This window comes from Acomys russatus, chromosome 13 (genome assembly GCF_903995435.1).
Source record: "Acomys russatus chromosome 13, mAcoRus1.1, whole genome shotgun sequence".
Classification (NCBI taxonomy): domain Eukaryota; kingdom Metazoa; phylum Chordata; class Mammalia; order Rodentia; family Muridae; genus Acomys; species Acomys russatus.
The window spans coordinates 57,427,546-57,450,045 of NC_067149.1; the positions used below are offsets into that span (position 1 = coordinate 57,427,546).

At 39.9% G+C, this 22,500-nt stretch overlaps 1 protein-coding gene across 1 annotated transcript in view; it reads right to left on the reverse strand.

The window, feature by feature from the left end:
- The window catches only part of Dusp16 (dual specificity phosphatase 16), a 65,900-nt gene that overhangs the window by 10,662 nt on the left and 32,738 nt on the right, over positions 1 to 22,500 (reverse strand). Inside the window, exon 4 of the mRNA XM_051155483.1 lies at positions 7,661 to 7,824. Within this exon, the coding sequence (XP_051011440.1) occupies positions 7,661 to 7,824 (164 nt within the window). The remainder of the gene's footprint in view (positions 1 to 7,660; positions 7,825 to 22,500) is intronic.

A 22,500-nucleotide genomic window follows, 5' to 3' on the forward strand; every position in this document is an offset into this window, starting at 1 on the left:
GCCACTAACCTGCACTCTCATATTCAGGTAATCAAGTTTACTCCTTTTCAAGTTTCTGATGGGGTTGAAGACCAGGTAGCCTAATTGTTTAGGGGTTAAGATACTTTTAGGTCTAGATAGATGTTTTAAGTTGATAATGACAAGATGTGATGGAGATTGATTTACATTCAGAATTTTAGATGCGCCAAGATAAGAAAGATGTTGTCTTTAAGTCTTTCAAATACAAATAGCCAAAACACTAAGAATGTAACATTTATATAATTCCTGATTGTGTCATGGTTCTTCTTGCTGTAGGTAATTTATTGTATATTTGTAATAATATAAATGTATATGTAAAAAAAAAGAAGGAAATCATTAAGGATAGATATAATTTTGAAATGTGATGTTTAGCTTTAAATGATATATTAAATAATTTATATATAACATGAAAGTAAGCCAGGCATGGGGGTGCCCACCTTTAATCGCAGCACTCAGGAGGTAGAGAGAGGCAGGAGGATTGCTGTGAGTTCGAGGCCAGCCTGGCCTACAAAGCAAGTCCAGGACAGCCAAGATAACATAGAGAAACCCTACCTCGAAAAACAAACAAAAAACAAAACAAAACAAAAAAACCATAACATGAAAGTAGGAGCGTGGCTATCTAGGAAAAGGAAGGAGATCATGCAGCAGAGAGGATGAAAATGGCTTGGACAAAGCACAGTTAAATGTAAATGTCTTAATGAAATCTAAATTAATCCCAGCATTTGGGAGGCAGAGACAGGTGAACTATGTGAGTTTGAGGCCAACCTGATCTACAGAGCAAGTTCCAGGACAGCCAAAGGCTACACAGATAGACCCTGACTTGAAAAACAAAATTAAAAAACAAAAAACAAAAGAAAAAATTCCAAGTCAGCCTGGGGGGAATAATTAGTAAACCAAATGTACATTAACTCGATAATATCTTTTTCTTTCTTCCTTCCTTCCTTTTTCTTTTTCTTTCTATCTTTCTTTTTTCAGAGACAGGGCTTCTCTGTGTAGCCTTGGATGTCCTGGGCTTGCTTTGTACACCAGGTGAGCCTCGAACTTAGAGATCTGTCTGCCTCTGCCTCTGCCTCTCCAAGTGCTGGGATTACAGACATGCACCACTGCACCTGGCTCTATGACTAATTTCTACTGCAAGCTTTCCCTTCTTAGTTAAGTAGTTTTTAGGGAAAAACCATACCTAAATCCAACAGTCTGTTTTTACTTTTTAAAAATTATTATTAAATATTTTTACATATACATTTATATTAGTACAAACTACATAGCTGTTTTTACTTTTTTAATAAAAGCAAGATCTCACAAAGAGCTGGAGATATAGCTCAGTGGTAGAATGCATGTCTAGCATGTGTGAGGCTCTGTGTTTTATTTCTATTAGATAGATGGGCGGATAGATAGATAGATAGATAGATAGATAGATAGATAGATAGACAGACAGATGATAAAAGAAAGAAGGAAAAGAAAAACCTTGATAGACAATAAAAGGAGTAAAGAAAAGAAAAAAAAAAACAGGAAATAATGTCAGTACAGTCCATCACAACTGTCTCCCAAATAATTTACAGCTGCCTCATTCCTACCTAATTTATTAAGACTCTTTCCAAAACATTTAGATTAGGTCATACAAAATACACAAAACAAGTCTAAGGGCGTGGTGGCGCACACCTTTAATCCCAGCACTCAGAGGCAGAGGCAGGTGGATCACTGTGAGTTCAGGGCCAGCCTGGTCTACAAAGTGAGTCCAGGACAGCCAAGGCTACATAGAGAACCCCTGTCTTGAAAAAACAATAAAATAAACAAAAACCAAGTCTATTCCTTCATTTTTATTTCATCAGTACATGTACTATTTTAGTTAATGCATATAATTACAATAACAAGTATATTACCCAAACAGGTCTGAGGGCAAACAACTGATTCTGGTATGAACACCAAACACTGGTGTCAGGTGTGGTGTAGGAAGAGCCCACAGCTAGACTGTGGAGGACACAAAGACTTGACAATGAATCTCCAAGGTTAGATAGATAAGTTCTATGAGTGCAAAACCGTTACTAGTTGTTTTCTTGACTGATATTTCCTTAATATTCTGATGAAAGAACAAAAGTCCATATAATTGGTTAATAGGGTATATTAATTAATTTTTAAAATTTGTATGTGTGAGTTTATGTGCATAACATGCATGCAGATGCCCATGGAGGTCAGAAGAGGGTGTCTGATCCCCTGGGTCTGTAGTTAGAGGCGGTTGTAAGTTGCCCCATGTAGATACTAGGACCAAACCTAGGTCCTCAGCAAGGACAATAAGTGTCCTTAACTACCGAACCATCTCTCCAGCCCAGGGCACTGCAATTTTTTGATGGTATAACTTAAAAGTGCATTATGAAGAATAAATATTTTTATGGGATGATTGTTCTTCCTCAGAAATAGGTGCCAATGCCTTTGTTATAAATTAGATACATTTATATAATTTTCATTTTATTTTGCCACATTATATAAAATATACACAACTAAATAATTACTGTTCTGTAATTAAGTAGCACAATCCTTAATGTCTACAGAGTAGTTATCTAATGCTGTTAAATATTTAGTGGTGGCACACACCTTTAATCCCAGCACTTGGAGGCAGAGGCAGGCAGATCTCTATGAGTTCGAGGCCAGCCTCTACAGGTCTACAAAGCGAGTCCAGGACAACTAAGGCTGCACAGAGAAATCCTGTCTCGGAAAAAAAAAATTTAGTGTGGACTCTGAACTGCTGCTAGCATGTCCCTTTCCAATGATAAGATAAAGCCCTGGCCTTCAACATCCCTCTGACATCATGGTCCTTGAGTTCTTTGGACTTGCCTTCATAGCTTACTCTCGTGAGCTCCAGCCTACCATCTACGAGCACGTATATCTGTATATTCTGTTTCCCAGCTGTTGTTGGAGTTGAGCAATAATGTCCGTAAAGCCAGACCGTCTACTTGCTTAGTAAATTCAGTCTGCTCTTACTCCTACTTCAGTTTTCTGCTCTTAGATGACTTCCTCTACTAAAAACCAAACAAGTATTTCTCCCATCTTAAAAATATCTCTTTGCCTTAGGCTCCTCTTTTCAGCAAAATATCTTGGAAGAGTCGCTGATGCTGGTATCTCCATTCTGTTTTGCCTGTGATTTCCTGCAATATTTATCCACAGGCTTCCCCACGCCTCTAACACGAGGCAGGTCATAAATTGCCTTGCTCTCCATGTCGCCCTATCGAATGGCCAATTCTTAGCTTTCATCTCTCGACCTATAGAACCATCTAGCACACTTAATTACATCATCTTCCTGGATAATATCATTCACTTGCTTCCTGAACTACTAGGCTTATTTCTTTCCTTCTTCAGTATTTATTTCTAAGAACTCTTTGTTGAATATTTCTTAGGTCCCTAGACTCTCAATGCTAATTGTTCCATGGCCTAATCTACCTCTCCATTTAGTTTTTCTTAACAATCTTATTTTCTTAATACTAAATACTGACAACATGCTAATGACTCTGAAATTTATAACTCCTTTTGCAAAGACCTCATTCTGAAAGCCCCTCCTGACTACTTGGCATATCTACCTGGAAGTTTAGCAGGCACTACACACTTGGTAAGTCCACAACTGAGCACTTCCTGCACTTGGCAGCTACATCTCCTTTCTCCTACACACACACACACACACACACACACACACACACACACACACACACACACACCTGCCTGCCATCTAGTCTATCACAAAACTCTTAGCTTTGCTTTCAAATCTAGCCAGGATTCAACCACTTGTCACTCCTGTTACTAACTTTATTCCTATGTGGTCATTCTGCTTTTGTCCTATAGGTCACTCCACCTATTTTCAACACTGGCACAAAAGTGACTTGATAAAATCTTGTTCTATTTCTCCCAGAGGAAATCTTTACAAGATAAGCAATGTACAGGTTTGCCTTCCTCCCAGTCTTCCTCTCCAGCCAAGCCTCCCATGCTCACTCTGTTCCACCAGCATCGTATCCCAATAGTCTCTGCCCGCGTTACTCTTCTCTAGATGGCCAAATGACTTGCTCTTTGACCACAATGGTGTTATTGTTGTTGTTTTAATCTATCTCTGAGACCTACCTTCAGCACCCCTTTCATTGAAAACCACACCCCAAAGGTACTCCCAACCTCTTACCCTATTTCCTTCAGGGTACTTATCTCCATAAACACTTATCACCGTAATACATAGGCAATAAATAATGAATTGTGCTATATAATTACCTATTTACTCCACTTACTGTCTATTCTCTTTTACAGATGTATCCTCCAGTGCTAAGAATACTATCTGGCAAACAGAAGAGCCTCAGTATTTGATAAATGAACTATTATCCTTAAAATGACTAAATTCATAATCCTGGAACTACTTTATTAGTATCTTTTGATAAAGAATCTCCAGTGATGTTTCTTAAACACTTTCACTTGGGACGCCATCATAAAATGTCATTCAACTATGGTCTAGTCATTAATTTTGAGAAAAAGTGTTGATGATTGATTGATAGCTTAGGTAACCCATATTGGTCTGGAATACTCTAGGGAGCCCAGATTAGCCTTGACTCTCAATTCTCTTGCTCCAGCCTCTGAAGTGCAGGGTTACAGGCATGCACTATCACACTTGGCACTTCATTCACTTTTTTTTCCATTTAAAATTTTGTCTCCTATATGAAATAAGCTCCTTCTACAGTCAAAACTAATTTTTAAGTACAGGCTTTATAATGTTCATAATACCATAGAGTCTTATAGAATACTATTTAAAAGATGGCCTTACTAAAACTGCCCACCCCTCAAACACACATACACCTTTTTCATGTTTAGCTAGTATGAAAACAGAAGATCCCATTGAGTCACGTGGGTATTGCACTTTAATTTTTCTTTCTGAAGTCAATACCGTGTCACTTTGCATTTGCCACTCAATTTGCATTCAACACTGATCTCAAGTTCTTTCTCCTCCAGGCAGCCTTTCTCAAATAATATAGATCACTGACCTACAACTCACTTACATATGCCATACTATAATGATAATAATACATGTTCCTGTCCCGTAGGATGGAACAAGTAATTTCATCTGTACATCACATAAGCACTAAGAATAAGGGGCTATCAGTTTTCAGGGGAAGAAATCAAGATTTGGTGACATGATTAAAGTGGCAGAGTGGTTAGGTAGAGAGCTGGTATGCAAACCTATTTCTTCTCAGAGCTGTCAATCAGCCACCATATGGTGCTGCTTCAGTGTTGGGAATTATGCTCTGAGTCACCTTGTCATGTGAATTATGTTAAACAACCAGAATGTGCACTGTATCGTGTTCTATACATGATACACGCAATACTTTTAGTGATAATTTTGGTGATCTTTTTATCTTCCTACAACTTACATTTCTCTGAAAAAACCCCGTATCAGCCCTTGGCAATGCTGTGTACAGGCTATGACCCAACACCTGCACAAAATAGATGAATCACCACCAGTCCTACCAGAAGCACTATAAGATAGCATGGGGAAAATCTATTTTGCATGTTAAAAGACCACAATAAAAAGCCACATAAAGAATGCTGATGGCAGATAGTTTAGTGACAGCTTAAGTGGTTCACTCCAGACACACAACTGAGTTTCAAGCTACTTACAATAGGTAATTTTATCAGTACATTTGGAGTATTTAAGTATAAAATTTAAAAATTCCTCTCATTCTAGCCTGGGCTTACAGACCCTGTCTAAGAAAAACAAAACTTAAAAAGAAACAAGTAAAAACAAAGCCAAGCATGATGGCACACACCTTTAATCCCAGCACTTGTAGGGCAGGGGCAGGCAAATTTATGAATTTGAGGCCAGCCTGGTCTACACAGTACGTTCCAGGACAGCCAGCGCTGTTACATACAGAAACCCTGTCTTGAAGTAACAAAACAAGCAAAAGAACAAAAACAAGGAAAAATGAAACCGGATCCTGTTGTGAGTTCATTTAACACTTTGGAATAAAAGTTTTCTCTCACAGCAAAATAAAAGTGGCTAACTAAATCTCTAAAATCTTCAACTTAAAGATTCTTGTCAACATTGAGCCTTATGGTCAAAGACAAATTCGTGTTCAATCGTTCAAAACTGTTCCCCCTTCCATGCTCCTTAGTACTCTCTCCCCTCACCTCTACCTGTTGTAAAGAGGCTTAGTGACCATCTTCCATAGTGGAGTCTGGCAGAATGTATTTTCCCGTGAACTTCTATAAGCCATTCTCCACCTACAAAGGCTCTACATATTCTGTTTACTACACATTTAGAAGTCAAGGCAGCAAGTGGAACCAGAAAGTTATGCTTTCCTTCTTCTCAACCTAGGTTCTGGTTTGACTATTCTTGCCTTATGAGTTCTCACCCAGTTGTTAAGTCTAAAAAGGGAACAACAAAATCAATATGTCATCGTCAAAATAAAAAACAATACAATGATATATAACAAGTATTTGTCATACTAACTGGTTAAGGTTTACCAAGTGTAAATAGAAAACTTAACTAGGACTTCAATGTTGCTGTTGTTTTTAAACATGGACTAAATAAGCCAAACATCTCTTACTTTGCCACAGGAACATATAAGACTTTAGAAAGTTAATTTTACATTCTGTAACATAGCTTATTAGTCTCTAAAACAGGACTGATAGTAGTCACATGCTCAAGGCACTGTGACCCTACTAGAGAGGTTCTATTCACACATAAGCTGTCAAATCTCAAGAAGGCAGATCTCACAGAAGATGAAATATATTAATAATACACTGTGAAGGCAAATTCCAGCACCTGGAAGGCAGAGGCAGGAAGATCTCTGAGTTCAAGGCCAGCCTGGTCTACAAAGAAAGTTCTAGAACAGCTAGAGCTGTTACACAAAGAAACCCTGTCTCAAAAAAACTGAAAAAAAAATTAAAAGTTGAAAATGCCAGATGATTTTTTTGATTAGCAGCATTGTAAATTAGAGAAAAGTAACTTTTCCAAATAGGAAAATTACTTTTCTTTTTTAACATTCTTGTTTATTAAGAGCATATAAGCTGTAGAAACCAATTATATTTCTATAATTGTTATATTTGTGCTATTATACACAAAAGCCTCCATCCAGTATGTGTTCCTCTAACAGGGCATGCCTGTTCAGTGATGCCCACAGCTTTTCAGCAAGAATTCATGTTCTTCTCTCTCTGCAAACTGTTCAGCTAGCTTCAGACACAGTGGACCTGACAGAGCACACTTCTGAAGCTCTGTTTTTTGCCATCTTTAACCATCTCTTCCCATTCTCCTGCCAGCTGCCATCAAGAGGACCTTCCTCAATCCAGGGCTGACCAAAATCCCTTTCTAGTATGCTACAAAAAATTAATGTATTATAAATATAGGACACCCAATTACAGTAACAATTAATAGCCCAAGCAGACAAGGCTCACAGTATGAAAAAACAAAATGAAATCTTATTTCAATTTCTTGGACCTATGAGGAAAACAAGCAACAACAATTTGGGTGCCCTGTGGCATTAATAACACCAAGTGATACCAGGAAGATGGTGCAGCACATAACTGAGGGTCGCACTGATGGTGCTCCTCCTTTCTGGGATCACAGAATCTTTTCCAGCTGCTCCCCACAGACACATAAAGAAAGCTGTTCTGAAGCACCCACCTTGTTGAGGACGTCTCGCTGGCAGCCAAGGTAGAGATTGGGAAGAATCCGAGTTGGCCCAGTGTTGGCGACCGGTAAGCACGGCTGAGATATGCAGGTAGGGACTAGAGTGGATTTTCCCTCACAGAGGCCAGGGAAACAACGAGAGAACTCAGCAAACCCACCTAAGAATAAACATCGTAAGATTATGCCATGTACCGAGTAAAGTAAACCATCCTTCTGGAACTACTTGGGGAAAACCATTTAAAGCAGACACAAGCAGGCAACACTGTCTATGCACATCCCTTCCCACATCTGCTGGTGCTGAAGCTGATGTAGACTCCAGCACCAACTTTACCTTAAAAGGCTGTAGTATGGATGGGCAAGTTCTGAGGGCACTAAAAGTGATCCCTGCCTTTCTCAGACAGTCTCTTCATCTTCACATACTCTACAACATGTGATACCCCTTCTCTCTACATACAAATGTTACTTATAGGACATTAAAGAGAATAAGACAATAGCAAAGGAGTATAAAGAAAAAGCAAACAGGTATTTTTTAAAGTGATAACTTGAATGTTACTCTTTTAGAATAAAAATAATGCTGTAAATTCTTCTGAGATTCAACAAGTCTTCCAACCATACAGATTCGTTTTTGGTAGTGGTGGTGGGATAAGGCAAGGTCTTGAGTAAGCTTGCTTTCAAACTATGTGGTTGAGGATGACCTTGAACTCCTCCAACCTCAGCCTCCCAAGTGCTGGGATCCAGGTTGTGCCATCCTGCCTGGTCACTTTTCTTAAGATATCAATATCATGCCTTACTCTTAAAAATTGTCTATATAACCAGTCATTACCATTCTGTAGCAGTTAGTCAAGGCTCCATAATTACCACTGATTTCTGGAACTCCTGTTCATTTTTCTAAGCACTACGAAGATGTGTTGACAGATCCTATTAGAGCAGATGAATTCTTGTGGCAAGAATCCTGGGTTCATATTTAGAACTTGGGGTTGTTTTTATCCACAGTCTTTTTTTCCCTTAATAATACAAGTGCTTTATTTAACAGTGGTAGGTCATCCTGTGTATTAAGAGGTGGATATCCAGGACCCAGCAGCAGGGTCAGCACAACCTCCAAGCCTCTTTTTCTGACTACAATAGGGTGAGCACATCACCCTCTCGATGATAGAGTGGCTGGTGTCATCCATAAACTCCACATCCACCTGTGTGCACTGTCCCTGCAAACTGGTCCTGCCCAGCACTCTGGTTACCCTAGCCAGCTTGACGGGCTGCACACAGCTCGTGTCCATGATGGCGGCAATCTGGTGGAGAGCCACAGTCTCTTTTTTAAGAGTTGTGTGTGTGTGTGAGAGAGAGAAAGAGAGAGAGAGACAGAGAGAGACAGACAGACAGACACACACACACACACAGGTATGGAGGCCAGATGGTAACTTGCTGGAGTCAGTTCTTTTTCTACCATGTGAGCTCCAGGGATGGGACTCGGGTTATCAGGCTTGACAGCAAAGGCCTTTCTCTGTTAAGCCACCTCCATTAGTGCCAGCCCTGTGGACAAGTCTTATATTTCTTATGAACTGCTCTATGGTCTTCAGTAAGCGTCATAATCTTGCCAAAATTCAATAGAGAGAAATTCATGTAGCACTCTGAACTCCTGTGAAGGGGGAAAACATCACTAAGGTCTTCACAGGAGTCTCCAATTTAAATAAATATCCCATTCTATCCAAATGAAAACATTTCTATCCAAATGAAAACCAGATTGTTTCTGATAAAATCCCTTACTATCCAAATCCTTACCTCTTCATATCTTAACTCAGGAAGCTTGAAGATTAGAATTATGGAAAATACTTGTTCAACTCAAGTATAACCCAACTAGATACCTATTTCTACTGTGGATACTCAGTCCAGGGTCCAGGAGCAGTGAGCTACCGCAGCAGCCTAAGTATCTGTAATTTTAAAACTGTTCTTACTCATGAGCAGTTGAAAGGTTTAAAATAAATTGGTGGATAAAGCAAGTGAACCAGATCCACTGTGAAGTCCAAATTGTTTGTATGATGGACAAGGCCCTCCAGATCTACACCGGTATGGATTTTATTTTCAATATTTCCAAATGTGACTTCTAGCCACGTGAGACACCTTGTTGTTTCTCACTGCGGGGCATCACCACTCTGCCCTGCACCACACACACACACAGGCCCAGTGACCACACAGTAAGGAAAGCAAGAATATAAGCTCCCGTATCCAAGTTCACTCCTAGCCTAGCACATTCTACATGTCTGATGTGGTAAAGTTACTGAACGCCCAGCTCCTAGCTTACTCATCTGTAAAATAAGAATAATTGTAAAAGTGTTACTTGGCACACCTGCAGTGTTTTATGTGTGGTACACGGCAAGCACTCAGGCAGGCGTCGTGGCTGTTAGTGTGTGATGGCAGTCATCCTCCACCCTAGCACCTCTTCAGGAGTTCCTGAGACACCAAGTGAAAAAGCAGGCCCTGTAGGCCTCACTTCCCAAGGGTGCTCCAAAGCACTGGTGTTCTTCAAGAAGCTGACACAGGGGATTTGTCCAAAATACAAGAGAAGCACAGCATAGTTCACCCCCTGCGGGAGCCACAGCTCCTGTTATTTTATAAGCCCTATTATATTAAGGACTCCAAAAATGCTATCCCAAAGAAAGGGGTTTAATTTACTTAAGTCAAACAAGCTTTTCCAAACTGATCTGACCATAGAAATCCCTCTAAAATCTTTAGCTGTTAGTAGCATTCTATACAAGTAAATGCTAGACCTGCCCTCAATTAGACTTCCACTACCTACAAGTGTAACCACAGATGCTCTGGAGGCAGGCAGCATGGGCTTACAGATGTCTACTGTTTGGGTGTTATCACTGCATTTTTCTTAGTGTTTCTGACTACAGAATACAATTGCTGTAAGGTGTGGCCCCCAAAAGTGGGTCTTACAGCAACACAGTGAAGGTTCTTACCTTTCTTTGCTCAGTTTATACCAACCCACTGGCACTATTTTATAACTAATTGCATGATTAAAATTTTAACTTCTATATGTGAAACCCAAAAATTGTTTCACAGTAATTCTGTCATTTAAGACAAACAAAACCACATCCCAGTAAAATATTCTCAGAGAAAAAGAATTTATTTTAAAAGCCCACTTCTCGAATTATTTTAAGTAATCATACTGAAAAGTAACAACAGCATATACTGAGCTAAAACTACAACAAGCACTACAGAGGTTACAGGTGTGGCCTACAGGCATCACCTCAATCATCACAATATTCTATGAAGTAAATGTCATTACTATTCCTAAGAACACAGAGGTTCAGAATTGTGCTCTGTAATAATCAGCAGAGCTAAGGCATGAGTCTACTTCTTAAATTCTCTAGCATCCCCTTGTGGACAGGGACAGCCGTACTGTTATTTCTGGTGTTCAAGCCTTACAACTCTGATTTGTTAGCTCTTAGTGCCAGTCCAACAATGGGTCTAGCCTTTCCCCAAACCGATGGAAGTGTCTTGCCTTCCCCAAATAGAGATGTGTACGTGTGCATGCATGCATGTGTTTGTGTGTGTTTCAGATGCTTCAGTGAGAGAGAAGACAGACAAGGGGAGACTTACTAAATACAACTGTTGCTTAAATCTCTTCCAGGGGGAGATGTAAACAGTGTCTATTGGGCTCACTGACAGAGCAATGGGTGAGGGGTTTTGGGCAGGAGTATGGGATAACCCTAAAGCGGCCACACAGGAAGGTTTGCATGATGATTGGCTCCTCTCTCATATGCCCTTCCCTAGCCATTCTCCAACTGTATACTGTAGCCCTTCCCAGAGACCCAGAAGCAACAAGCAATTAAGACATAATTGCATACAACTGGTTGCAAGGGAAAGGGGACTGGTCAGATGAGGGCCCCAGTGGCTCTGTCTACCCACTACTTCTATGAGAGAATGTCAACAGTCAAGGAAGCCAGCTAAAATGATCTTTGGCAAGCTGGCCCACTAAACTTCTGAAGATAGTGGCAGTGTGGCTTAGAGGACAGCCATGTACAACACTCACATGGAACCCAGAATAAAGCTCACAAATCAACTAGTTAAAATGCCAACACATCATCGTTTGCTCATGATCAATTTACGTGCTAACAACGAAGATAAAGCTTTGTCCTGGCTTCCAGAAAATATCTTTCAGAGGGACACACTTAGGAATCTTCCAACAACTCTCAGAGGGAAACCATTTGGAAGCCATCATAATATTAAATCAGCCAGCCTGGCTGTTCAAGGTCCAGCTGTATCATTAGTATAGGGATTCTAAGTCACTTTAACTTCAATGTACCTCCAAAAAAATCCCATAGCACGGAACAAAAATGAATAACAGAAACCACTGTTAACCTCAAAACAAAAAATGCCAAACCAAAATACATGGTAGGATACTTTATAAAACCAGAGGAGCCAGGCAAAGTAGCACACGTCTTTAATCCCAGCACAGAGGCAGAGGCAGGCGGATCTCAGAGTTTCAGGCCAGCCTAGTCTACATAGCCAGTTACATGCCAACCAAAGCTACATAGTGAGACTTTGTGGCTAAATAAAACATACTTTGTTTTGGGTATTTTCAACTAATATCTAGTATAAGCCCTAACAACCAGACTTTGAAATATTTAATAGGTTTCAGTGAAATCAGAATATTATTCACTTAGTTCTCAATCTGGCTTGAAATGTCCCAAATTGTGTACTTCTAGAAAATACTACATCGGCCAAATAGTACATTTTACATTTTCCTGCTCTTTATCTGCGACAACATCCACTCGGATGACATCCTCGTTCATTGGCAGTGTTTTCCATTCACTGACCTTTCATTCACTGTTATATTCTAGTGACTCCAGTTTCATTTCATTAATTGACAACAGATGAGACACTGCAGATTTACCCTGAACCTTTAGAAACTGTCTGTGACCTCATCAACAACTGAGTTTCAAAATATCTTAACTGTCCCTTTTCCTTTCAAAGATTCTCCTGCAAACAAGATCTACATGAAAAGAAAAGCACACACAGATCATTTATGTATACTTCCTTCCAAAGGGTGCCCAATACAAACTAAAAGCAGCAGATTATCTGCCCTTGTCCTAAGGCTTGTCCCAAGCAATCCATGTTAGTGTATTATAAAACCTGCAACAGCAGTTCATTATCTTTTCCCTGTGGAAAGCCATAGTGAAAACACTCAGTATTTTAAGTTATCACGGACTTGTCTCGTTAACACTACCAACTTTCTCTTCCCCCTACATTTTATGCTCTTTATCATCTGGGAATAGAGAAGATATAAAATGGCAGTCCCTGAGATGTATTTCCCTAAAACACAAATAAACTTCAGAACAGCTATACACTAGTGCCTGTGGCTCAGAAGTATCTAGCAGGTAATCAGACACATTTAGAGGCTTCCACCTGGAGAGAAATGGACACAAAGAGAACAATAGACACACTACAATGCTGCTCTTTGTTAATCTTCTACCATCCAACCAGAGACCAACATTTGGTATAGTTTCCAAGGCATGTATGTATCGTTTATATGTATGTCACTATATTCTCATTCAGCCAAGAAAAAGTTCTTCTCTGAGGGGACCTCCCCCACAACTCCAATCACAAGTATTACTTTCTGTTTAAAAAAAATCACTGTGAAGCATCATTGCATTATGGTGGGAGAAAATATGACAAGTAAAATTAAAATGCATAAAATTCTACTCAACAATTTCAATTACTTTCTTTTCTTGGCTCATTTGTAATCAGCTGTAAAAGTTATTTCCTAAAAGCAAATATGTATGTGTGTGTGTGTGTGTGTACATATATATACTTCACTATAGCTCAGTAACACTCCATTTTTAATTAATTATTTTTATTTTATTTTTGAGACAAGATCTCACTGTGTAAGCATAGTAGTTCTAAAATTCACCGTATGGACCACACTCACTTAAAATGTGCATTAATCCTTCTGCCTCTGCATCCCAAATCCTGGGATTAAAGGAATATATAACTATATCTAGGTCCTCAGTTTTTCTAAGTCTCAAACTCTAAAAGTCAAACCATATCCCTTTAACCAAACTAATGATGGATGTCAACTACTCTAAGGCTAACTGTAAAAAGAAAGTTTTTATTCCATGCTTTTATTCAGACAAGAAGTCACCTGAGCTTTGTTAAGTGACAGAGTTGCCAAACATGGGAGGCAGAATAAAGAGAACCACCCACACCATCTTCTGAATGAATTCTATAGTTACGTACAGAAATGTTATTTATACAAAAATTTTACTTTCTGAAAAACAGTTTTTCAAATAGCATATGTAAATTTAACCTTAATTTTAAATAATTTCGTATAATTCATGTTTATCATTTTTATGATAGTTCTCTAATTTGATGATTCTATAAAACAAAACATTCTATGACATAAATAGAATTCCCTATTTGCTAATTCTAGTGTGAAGGTGTAAAACTGAAGCACGCCTTACCTCTACAGGTGTTGCTACTTTTGGTTTGGCTTTGTTGGTGTTTAGCATATATTCATTTTATAAAACAACAGGATGTGTATGATATCCTCACACATGCATATATTTGATCATTTTGTGATTTCCGTTAGTTTTCAGAGTGCAGAGTGATGGCTTGTTTATTGACCTTTTAATCTGTCAGACAATGTACAACTGGGCCTAGAAACAATTTATCTTAATACTCACCTCCAGGGCTTTTAGCAAATGCCTCAAATAAACAAAGGTCTCTGACAGGAGGACAATAGGAACTGGAGAAGTGACTCAGCAGTTAAGATCACTGGCTGCTCTCCAGAGGACCCAGATTCAATTCCCAGCACCCACCTAGTTTCTCACAACCATCGGTAGCTCCAGCTCCAGCAGAATGTGACACCCTCTTCCAGCCTCTTGGGGGGCGAGGGGGTACCAGAATAGACAGATATTCATGAAGGCAAAACACCCACAAACATTTTTTTTTTAATTGAAGAATGCAACAGAAGTAAAGGAACACAGTCCCAAACTACCATCTCACTACAAATATTAACACGTTCTTTAAGTAGGAGAACCAGATTCACAGAGAAAGCCCTGTCTGGTCCTCTGGTACAAGTAGGATGAGAAGACAACAGTGGAGTCAACAGTATCAGGACTTATGGGAAGGGAGGACTTAGGAGGACCATGCTTCCAACCGCACGGGAGGAGAATCATTAAGGAGGCCACGAATGCCCGCTTGTTCCCAGGAAGCCAGAGTTCCCAGTCTGAACGTTTGGCCTTAGTGCCCTAAACTCTAATCTAATATTTCAACTCCCTTTGGTCACTTCAATGAAAGAATCTATGGATGCTTAAAAATCAATTCAGAGCCAAAAATCTCTCTCTTTCCTTCTGTATCCTGGTCATGATGGGAGCTTCACTCTCAGCACCTCAGCAGCACTCACTTAAGACACCAGCATAGTGGCTTTCCTGCAGCATCCCTCTCTCCTCCATCCTCCTACCACACTATGGTTTCAAAGCTCATACCTCGTACTTGAATAAATTCAATAGTAGCCCTCTCAAATCCATTTGTTTTTTTTTTTTTAATTTATTTTTATTCTGCTGCCAAATAAAAATTTCAAAATAATGTTTTGATGTTAAAATAAGATTTAAAATACTCAGGCAGACAATCTAATTCCAATCTAATATCTAGAATATTGCCCCAATCCCCATCTTACATGTACCTAACATAGAAATTGTGCTTTCTTATTTGGTTGGGCCTCTGTTAAGTTAAACCTTACAAATTGTTTCATATATTCTTTGAAACCACAGGCAAGCACAAGTGACACCTCTTCTACAGCACTATATTCCAATTTTTTTTTTTACTCTAGCCAACAAAATACATTTTACATCAAAACGTTCTGAACACATACATATACTCAATGCTAAAATGGTAAGACAATCTTCCTTTGCTGTATTAAATACTGAAAGTTTGTATTTTATTTCATTGCAATAAAAATATACATGCTCTCCTAACCAGTGTCTCTGACTATGGTCTTGATAGTTTAGAAGTTCTTTCTTTTCATTTAAAAACAATGTTAACTGACTTGATTTGGGGGAAGAGATCAGAGGCAACCCTGTGGAACTGGTTTTCCTTCCACCTCTGCATGGTTCCCAGATACGAAAGCCAGGCTGTCAGGCTTGCAGGTGTCTTTACCTGCTGAACTATCTTGCTGGCATCTGATTTAGTAGTTCTGTAAAATTCACTTGATGTGGTGAAGTTCATGCCAAGTTCAGAGCCATGTTGAGACCCTATCTTAAAACCACAAAACATACAAACAAACAAAAATTGATTTCTATAAAATTCATACTGGTGGTTGAGCAGAATTTATGAATAACCTGGTAACTGTGAATTTGTGTGTGTGTGCGTGTGCGCGTGCTGGCCTCTCTTATTTCTCACTCTATAATTCATTGTGAATAACACTTATAATCACTTCACCATTTAACACAGCGCCTATCATATAATTAAGATTCCACAAATGTTTATTGAATCTTTCCTTGTTACAATGAATAACTGCTGATGGTTACAAGTCTTATATATTTTTAGTATTCAAAAAGGATTTCCTGATTCCATTCAAAGACAAAAGTTATGTTGGCATGTGTGGGGACACAAAACCTGTGTCCTATTTGTAGGCTACAATGTCCCATAGACTTAGCATGAGGGAGAAGGCAAAGAGAAAATAATATTCTTCTGCTACCAAAGGAAAAAAGGTAGCTCTAGTGAATGCCTCTCTGGTCAGCCAAACGCAACATTGTATCCTTAAACTTCTTAGCCCAAGGAACTTTTACAAAGACATAGCAAGTAAATTTTCTCAGATATCCTAAGTAGCCAAGATTCCATAACAGTGTGACTTGCAGTCCTATCTTTGTGGGTCAAGGAATCAAGGGCACATCCCTTAGGAAAACTCTAGGACAATGGTTACAATCACACCCCAAAGAGGCTGCTGGAAGTGCCGTAAGTGATCATCAAAGTACATTAAAATATGCTTATAAATCAAGGTAACTCTATGAATCAAGAGAAAAAGCAAATGATAAGTCTTCATTCCAGAGAATGGGTCACTCAACTCTGACCAACTAGTACACAGTTACGAATCACTCACTATACAAGTCATTTCTAGCTCCTTTCTATGTGCAGCTCAAAACTTCCTAATCTGCTCTTGGGCAAGCTCTTAAGACCATCTGTGTATTCTCTTCTTCTTCTTCTTCTTTTTTTTTTTTTTTTTTTTTGGTTTTGTTTGGTTTTGGTTTTGGTTTTTGAGACAGGGTTTCTCTATGTAGCCTTGGCTGTCCTAGACTCACTTTGTAGACCAGGCTGGCCTTGAACTCACAGCAATCTGCCTGCCTCTGCCTCCCAAGTGCTGGGATTAAAGGCGTGTGCCACCATGCCCGGCCTCTGTGTATTCTATTCTTATCAACAGTCCTTAGCTGGGTCTGGTGGAGTAGACCTGTTATCCTAGTTATTTAGAAGCTGGAACTGGAAAATTGTAGGTTCAAGCCCAGCCTAGGCAATTTAGTGAGACCCTGTCTCAAAGGAAAAAGATAATAGCTGGGGGTATGCTCAGTGACAGAGCATTTGCCAACTATGCATTAGGCCCTAGGTTCAATCTACATTAGTGGAGAAAAAAAACTCAGCAAAACCTTGTTCTCCTCTATGACCAACTCCACAATTTCATAGGAGACTTCAAAAAGCAGCAAAGGAAGAAAACACTCCCTATTCAATAATCCAAGCAACAATAAAATCTAGGACACACACATTTAAAACAAACAAACAAAAAAAATCATTTAAGAGCCTGATGTGATGGTGCACACCTTCGATCACAAGACTTGGGAGGCTGAGGCAGGCAGATCTCTGAGTTTGAGGCCAGACTGGTCTACATAGGTTCAGGACAGCGAGTGCTACATAGAGAGACTGGGTCTCAAAAAACGAACACACAAACAAATCATTCAATGAGCATGTACTATAATGTGAACACAGCGCTAACAAAGGGGCCAGTGAAGCAAGACAGAGGCCCTTTCTAGAGTTGACAATGTAGTGAGACAAATTTTAGCCAAATAATTATACCATCAAAACTTAATTGTGGTTGGTAGCTAAAAAAACTGTGGTGACCAACTGTACCTGGTAAGCAGGAGAAGATATAAAATTACACTGAATGTAGGAAACACCTAGATAAATGGCAGAGAAAGAGACTCCAAAGGCAGAGGGAAAAAAGTCTTCTGTGGAGGCCCAGAGACCATGAGGCTGCAGATTCAAAGCAAAATGGGATAAAGACTGATGATATTAAAAGGGAGGGAGAGAAAAAGGGCAAGAGGAAGAAAGGATGATATAGAAGAGGGGAGCAGAGCATAGAGGAAAAAGGACGGGGAGAAGAGGAAAGGGGAGAGGGGAAGAGAAGGAGAGAAAGTGAAGAGAGAGAGGGTAGCTTTTCCAAAGACAGAGAGGCAAACAGAAATCAGCCACTGTTACACTTAGTTAAGGATTCTACAATTTATCCTAAGATTACTGACACATATTAAACTGAAAAGTGAAACTATCTGCAAATAAAATATATTTAACTTTGGCTCCAACTGTGCATAATGGGATGGAATGTGGCAAGACAGAGGCTCCTAGAGCATTCTGGAAGGTTGATGGTGTTGGCTTGAAAGGGTAAGAGAAGATGAAGATTTCTTATAGACGGAAAGACCTGGTAGTTGAGAAGTGACAGATGTTGAGAGGTGACAGATGTCATAGCGAAATCTCTGACAGCTGACAATTCCCACCATACATATAAATAAATTCTTATGTTTAAAGAGTTTGTATAATTTAATATCAATTTGTCTCAATTCCCATTTCTTCCTCTTTACAGAAAAAAAAAGCACTCAGTCTCTTCATTAATCTTCAGAATCCATGTTCATTGCTGTTTGCTGTTTTTAGACATCAAGTTATGAAATCCAAGCTGACCTTGACTGCCCAAACCTTCTGTGTCAGCCAACAGAATGCTAGAATTACAGGTGTGTGCCACCACAACCACTTTATGTGGTGTTGGGGATTAAATCCAGAGCTTCGTGAACATTAGGCAAGCACTGCACTAACTGAGCTATCTCTCCAGTGCGTGGCTTTTTAAAATGTTAATGTATTATTTGCAGAAGGGGAGTTTGTCTTGGCACATATATGGAGGTGGACAACTCTGTGGGGTTAATTCTTCCTTTATGTGGGTTCTGAAGATTAAATTCAGGTCACCTTTTGTGTGTGTGTAGCAGGAGCCTTTCCCCATTGAGCTCTCACGTTGTAATTCTCCACTGAATTTAAAGGTACTTCCATACTCAAATATTAGTCAGTTTCAAAGTTCATCTAAAATTCCATTGCTGTAACTAAATCTTCCCCTATTTCTATAGACTACACACTGAGTCATCTCTCATCACTGTCACACAGCACATGATCATGTGCTTTCCTTTGTTTCATTCTGTTTAGACATGTGTCCCAAATTAACCAGGAAACTTTTTTTGTCTTTTTTAATGTGTTAATTTAATTACTTTACAGCCTAATCCCACTCCCTCCCTCCCCCTTCCCAGTACCACCCTCATGTGTCCCCCGCCCCCATCCCTCCAGCTCCTTCTTCTCAGAGAAGGGGAGGTCCACAAGGGAACCAGGAGACTCATGACAAGAACAAGCCTTTGCTCTCCCAGTGGTCCTTCCTTAGAGCCCAATCTACAGCACAACCACAAATGTGACCATCAAATTCTAAAGGCCCAACAATGTAAAAACCAAATTCACCTAGACCTGGCATCTCCCCAGAGCACAATGACACAAGTGGGACAAGAGAAGATTGATGTCGCCCTTGTCTTCCAGGGTGGGTGCTTTTGTTTGGCTTGTAAAAAAAAAAAAGAATGAACTGTTTTAGTTGGCTCTGTAGCCCATTTTATAAAAGACAGTTTCAGGCATTATGTCTTAGTCAGGTAGCTAGAAAGCGACAAACACATTGGCAAGTAACAACTGCAGGAAAGACCATCTTATTTTAAATAATTTCATGAAAACTAAGACTCAGAGAACACTGGGAAAATTTATGGCAACAAGTAGGCAAAAGTGATTCTTTTTCTTCTAGTTTTCTTGAAGTATTACTAGCAGGTAAAACCTGTTTATAAGTGATCATTTGATATAAATTTTGAATATTACCACACTTTATATATTTTTTCAGATATAATAACAACAGATTCTATTCTCTTAACAGATTTCAACTATATAATGTATTATTAAATATACTCACCATGTTGCAACCTCTAGAAACTGTTCAATTAATAACTTAAAAGGTTTGTCTGAGCCGGGAGCAGTGCGCATGCCAGGAAGGCAGAGCAGATGGATCTCTGTGAGCTCAAGGCTAGCCTGGCCTGTAAAGTGAGTCTAGGATAGCCAAAGCTACATGAGCGAAACTTGTCTCCAAAAACAGCAAACAACACACAAAAAAGTCTGTCTGTATCCTTTAATCAACATCAACCCCATCACCCCTACCACCCTTTCAACTGTTTCCTTTTTGGCTTGTTTATTTCTTTTTGGCTTTTTGAGTCAGGCTTATGTAGCCTCAGTGGAGCACCCTGAATTTCTGATGCTGCTACATCCATTCCCAGGTGGTGCGATTACAAGCATACACATCTGGCGTCAATTGTCTATGTCAGTGGCTTTTTAGGCTCAGTACGTGAGTCTAATGTAGCATCCTTCCTTCTGTTCCTAACTGATCTCACTCAACATAATGCTGAGTTCATAGAAAATAGCACATTTTTTTTCCAGTCCTAAGACTGGCTCCAGAATCTCATCTATGTTAGACAAATGTTCTACCACTGAGCTGTAACCCTCAGCCCTTTGGTTTTTAAGAATAAGTAATTCCATTGTATATATAAATATGAGCACCTATTTTTGGTAATTCTTGGTCACTTCTGGTTTTGGGTTTTGTTTTGTTTTGACTTGGTTGTTTTGCTTTGTAATCAATTCTGAATAACTGGAGTGTTTTTAATGTAATATATTTATTTTAATCTCCTACCAGATGCTACAAGTTTTGGTTAGGAATGACTGAAAATGTTCTTTCACTTTCAGAGGAGAAGAAGAACCAAACTAGGAAATAGAATTGATAATAATACCACAGACCACCCCCTTGCAATGGGCAAAGAGAAACCTCATTGGTAGTGGTGTTTTTACATCAGCCAGGGGCAGAGCAGATGGCAATCCTTTGACTGATCTCACTCAATGGCAGCACTCAGGAGAGTGGGCCCTGTACCTCTCCTGGGCAGAACAGTAGTGCTGACCCTGGTCAAGTGGGTGTGGGTGAGCCATCCCTGAAGATGAGAGCAAAGGAGAGCTGACCCACCACTCATCTGCCTTTATGTGGCATGGGTAAAGGGAGGAGGGGAGAGGGGAGGGGTGATGCTCTTTCCCCACCACACCCCTCACCACCTGCAGCAGTTGAAAGAGCTGGCCCTGGGATTGGGAAAGCAGGTGAGCTGGCTCTGCCCCTTCACTAGCTATGGCACTCAGGAGAGTGCGACCTAGTCAACACAGTGGAGCTGATCCTGATGGCTAAGAAGGCACCAGTGAGCTAGCCCTGAGGGTGTGAGAGTGGGAGAGTTGGCCCAGCTCCTCATGGGCTGAGGCACTTGGGAGAGTGGGGCCTTGAACCTTGACTGCGCAACACATTGGAGCTGGCTCTGGAAGCCTGGACACAGGTGAGCCAGGAGAACTGACGCTGCTTCCTGCTGATGGCAGCATTGGGTGGCCTAGCCAGAGCAGTACTAGAGAGCTCGCCCTGGTGGCGCAGATAAGGGAGAGCTGGTGGGATAACCAGCTCTGCTACCACCCAGAGCCAGATCCAGGGCTCTGAGTTGGCTCACACCAAAAATTTGTATCATCTGCGAATGGTGAAAGGGCCAGTGCTGCTGATCCAAAGCTGCAGGATCTCCATGGCACAGGGCAACAACAGGGTAAATGGGAGGAGTCCCGATGAAGACCCAATATTGATGGTGTCACAGAAGCCAGATCTCAAACCAGACCAATGACTCACTGCAATCAACATTTGCAAGTGAAGATGTGTGGACAGAGGGATATACTGTGGGGCACACTGTGACATACAGCTTTCACAATGAGGTGTTGTCTATGCTGTGTTTTTGATGGTGTTGTTGGTTTGTGTGTGTGTGTGTGTGTGTGTGTGTTTATTTTGGGGGGAAGGTTGCAAGGGTAAAGGGTAGATATGAGGAGATGGGGAGATGAGTGGCACTGGGGTGCAAGATGTGAAACTCACAATCAATCAATAAAAAGTGTTAATAAAAAAAACAAAAAAAGCAGCAAACACAGCAAATCTGTAACCAGAAAATTTGAGTTCTATTATAATTTCCTTGGGAAGCACAGTAATTAATTCTGTTACACAGAAACTTACTATTTATTAACAGAGCTATTAAATCACTCTAGACCCCTGTTTAAAATACATGAAGACTCAATATACATTTGTTCACTTCAATCTACACTAGGCAAAACTTTCTCAAAAAAAAAAAAAAAAGTATTTGTCCTTTAATCAATGTTTATAAAAGCTCTTAACAATGTACCTATGACCATATCTCACAAAGTGCTTAATAATGGTATTTAGTTGCTCAAATCTACTATTTAGCATAGGATGAAGCAGTTCTATATTTCCTTTATAAGAGGCAACTCTTAGCTAGGCATGGTACACATGCCTTTAATCCTAACACTCAGAGTTCAAGGCCAGCCTGGTCTACAGAGCGAGTTCCAGGACAGCCAAGGCTACACAAAGAAACTCTGTCAAAAAAAAAAAAAAAATCAAAAAAGGCCTTTAAGAAAAAGCATACTGGGCTACA